We start from the raw sequence: 3,061 nt of genomic DNA, 5'->3' as shown, positions 1-3,061 counted from the left end.
ATACTAGAGAGAATAAATGAATAAATTACCTTTCTTCCTTCTTTATATATTCATGATATTTTCCTATTGTATTTTTTTTTCAAATGTTTCATTGTTCGCTTCGCGTTAAATTATTTTCATAAATAATAAAAATAATGATTCAATCTCGCTCTTCCCTGCTTTGTTCTTCTTGAATTTGGCAAAACTCTGACAATTTTACATTTTATGTCATAAGCCCCCCTGACACTTGCACGCATTCGTGGCACGCACTGGCACGCATTGATGCGCGAATTCGCGTGAACGAGCCGTGAAAATGTCGTGAACAGTGCGAGAACTCGCGTGCCAGAGCGTACCAATGCGTGCCATGCAGGCCCAAAACTTTGAAATGTTTAAAGTTTGTGGCACGCATTGGCACGCTATAAATGGCCGTGAAATAGTCGTGAACGATGCGCCAACTGGAGTGAACTGGAGTGAACTGGAGTGAACAGTGCGGGAACTGGCGTGCCAGAGCGTACCAATGCGTGCCATGCTTCCCCTTCCAAGCATCGTGCACGCCAGTTCACGCATCGTTCACTCCAGTTCCCGCACTGTTCACTCCAGTTCACGCCAGTTCCCGCATCGCAGCCTTCCCACTGACATTATCACGCATTGTACTCCCGCATTGTCTCGCACTGTTCACGCTAGTTCGCGCATCGTTCACTCCAGTTCCCGCATCGTTCACTCCAGTTCACGCCAGTTCCTGCATCGTTCACTCCAGTTCACGCCAGTTCCCGCCGGTTCACGCTAGTGCCCGCCGGTTCACGCTAGTGCCCGCCTACTCATGCTAGTGCCCTCCTACTCCGCCAGTGGAGCTCTCGTGGGATTATCAGGGGGTGGAGCTCTCGTGTGATTAAGGGGATTAGGGGGTATATAAATTGAGGTCCGAGGACACTCCTAGCCATTCCAGAGTTCGCCAGCGAGGAGACAACATGCCTAAACTGAAGCAGCCAAAGGGAAGGGGGAGGAAAATGGACGTGATGGAGGAGACTGCAGATCGAGAATCTCCTCATTCATCATTTTCAAGTCTCGATATGGTCATCCCGGAGACACAGCAGGATACAAGCCAGAGCCAGGTATCCTGTGATGACGATTTAAAGAAGAAGCGGGTTCGGGTGTCTAAGAAGGACATCCCTGACTACCAGTGGACGGAAGAGACGGAGACTACGTTGGCCGACCTTGTCAAGGAGAACCCCATGCTCTTTGACAAGAAACACAAGGAGTGGATAAACAAGGTGTTGAAGGACAGCAGGTGGGCATATATAGGAAGCCAGCTGGAACCTCCTGCCACTGCTGCCCAGTGCAAAAAACGCTACGAAAACTTGAGGACGAGGGTTGGCAAAATTATGAAGAAGGAGAAGAAGAGTGGAGCTGGCCAAGCCCAAAGGAGTGGCCGTGATGACTTCATCATGGACACTTGGTCGTTCCTCATACAGCACATCGTCCGGGGAGAGACAGTCGCCAGTGAGGAGTTTCGTGGCTCCGAAGGAGGTGCCACGACAGCCAGCGAAGTCGACGATGACGTGAGGTCGACGGGGACTCGCAGCCAGGCATCTACCACCACCAGGAAGGACAAGGGGAAGGGGTCCTGCCGAACACTTGACACCTCTCACAGCGACACCTATGTGTCGGAGAAGGATTTCAGCAATATATTGAGGAATGTGAGTATTAATTCTTTTTGACATATGCTATCTGTGGCATTAAAATGCTGTACTAAATTGTTTCAATGTTTGTTACATATATACATATATATAATATATAATATATTTTTATAATATTTTTTATGTTTCAGCTTGTGTCGAAAGCTGATTCGTCAACCCCAACGTATATGGGCCAGCACAAGATTGTGCACGATTTTTCGTGCCTGCTGGAAGGCTACATGCGTGCCATCCCAGTACACCGATGGCACGAATTCCAAATAGAGTGCCTCAATCTCACACAACGTTACAGGGACGAGACTCAGGTCTTGCAGCAGGCACAGCAACAATCCTCAGAGACCTGGGCAGGCCCACAGCAACAGCAACCTTTACAGCCCCCTGTGCATCCCCCTGTGCATCAGCAACCCCCTCAGCAACAGTCACCTTGGCAGCCCCCTCACCAGCAGTCAACTTGGCAGCCCCCTCACCAGCAGTCAACTTGGCAGCCCCCTCACCAGCAGTCACCTTGGCAACCCCCTCACCAGCAGTCACCTTGGCAACCCCCTCACCAGCAGCAACCTTGGCAGTCCCCTCAACCAGGACCCTCGCATGCACAGCCAGAGCAGCAGCAACAGCATCGTCCAGCCAGTCATAACTGGGTGCCGCAGTCAAGCCCTTCTTCCTTGCCCCGTACCACGGAGTGGCACCCAGGGATGCCAACTCCACTGTCATCCACCCCTGTCCAGGTGACCTCGCCATCAGTGCCAGTGTCGTCACCCACCCTTGTCCAGGCTCCTTCACCAGCACCTTCATTAACGTCGCTGTCGGCGGCATTCAAAAGTCCATTGACCTTCCCTGTCCTGACCCCGGGGACCATCGACAGCAGCCTTGATGAAGCCATGACACCCTCACCCCTCTACTCGTCCAAGGAGCTTGATACCCCACCAGTCAAGGACAAGGAAATTTAAATAGTGTAAAATATTTGTACATAATTGAAGTGTGATACTTGTATATATATGTTGTTTTAATGTAAATAAACTATTTATATATTTACAAAGACTTTTCATCTATTTCCTTAAAATACAAAGAAAGAAACAGTAAAGTAAAAAATAATAAAAGTGAAGAAAAATAAACCCCCCAAAAAATTTATATTTGCTGTCTTAATGTGGAAAAAAAATGATATCTTATTTCAAACTATTTTTATCTTTATAATGAAGAGAAGCAAAAAGGAAACGAAAAAATTAATGAAAATGAAAGAAAAATAAAGCTAATATGTTTTTATATTTGCTGTCTTAATGTGAAAAAATAATGGAAAGTTGAGTATTATCTTTACTATGTATAAATGTAAGCTCTTGTCATTTTGAATGAAATCAAAAGTGATATTAACGTAAACAAGAGCTGTTGCCTAC

General features: G+C 47.2%; 1 protein-coding gene across 1 annotated transcript; it reads left to right on the top strand.

Moving 5' to 3' along the window:
- The first annotated feature begins 258 nt into the window (after positions 1-258).
- LOC137625035 (uncharacterized) lies at positions 259-2,756 on the top strand. The gene is made up of 2 exons (XM_068355966.1): positions 259-1,676; positions 1,808-2,756. Exons 1-2 carry the CDS (start codon positions 948-950, stop codon positions 2,618-2,620), a joined length of 1,542 nt encoding a protein of 513 aa, XP_068212067.1. The 5' UTR covers positions 259-947; the 3' UTR covers positions 2,621-2,756.
- The last annotated feature ends 305 nt before the right edge of the window (positions 2,757-3,061 follow it).

The sequence above is a fragment of the Palaemon carinicauda genome, chromosome 31, assembly GCF_036898095.1.
Source record: "Palaemon carinicauda isolate YSFRI2023 chromosome 31, ASM3689809v2, whole genome shotgun sequence".
Taxonomy (NCBI): Eukaryota; Metazoa; Arthropoda; class Malacostraca; order Decapoda; family Palaemonidae; genus Palaemon; species Palaemon carinicauda.
This window is presented reverse-complemented; position numbering and strand designations above follow the sequence as displayed.

Bases quoted from the DNA above. Each gene is read 5' to 3' on its own strand.
- LOC137625035 (XM_068355966.1), top strand. From the start codon at position 948: ATGCCTAAACTGAAGCAGCCAAAGGGAAGGGGGAGGAAAATGGACGTG. The intron at 1,677-1,807 runs GTGAGTATTAAT...TTTATGTTTCAG, and splicing joins TCAGCAATATATTGAGGAAT to CTTGTGTCGAAAGCTGATTC.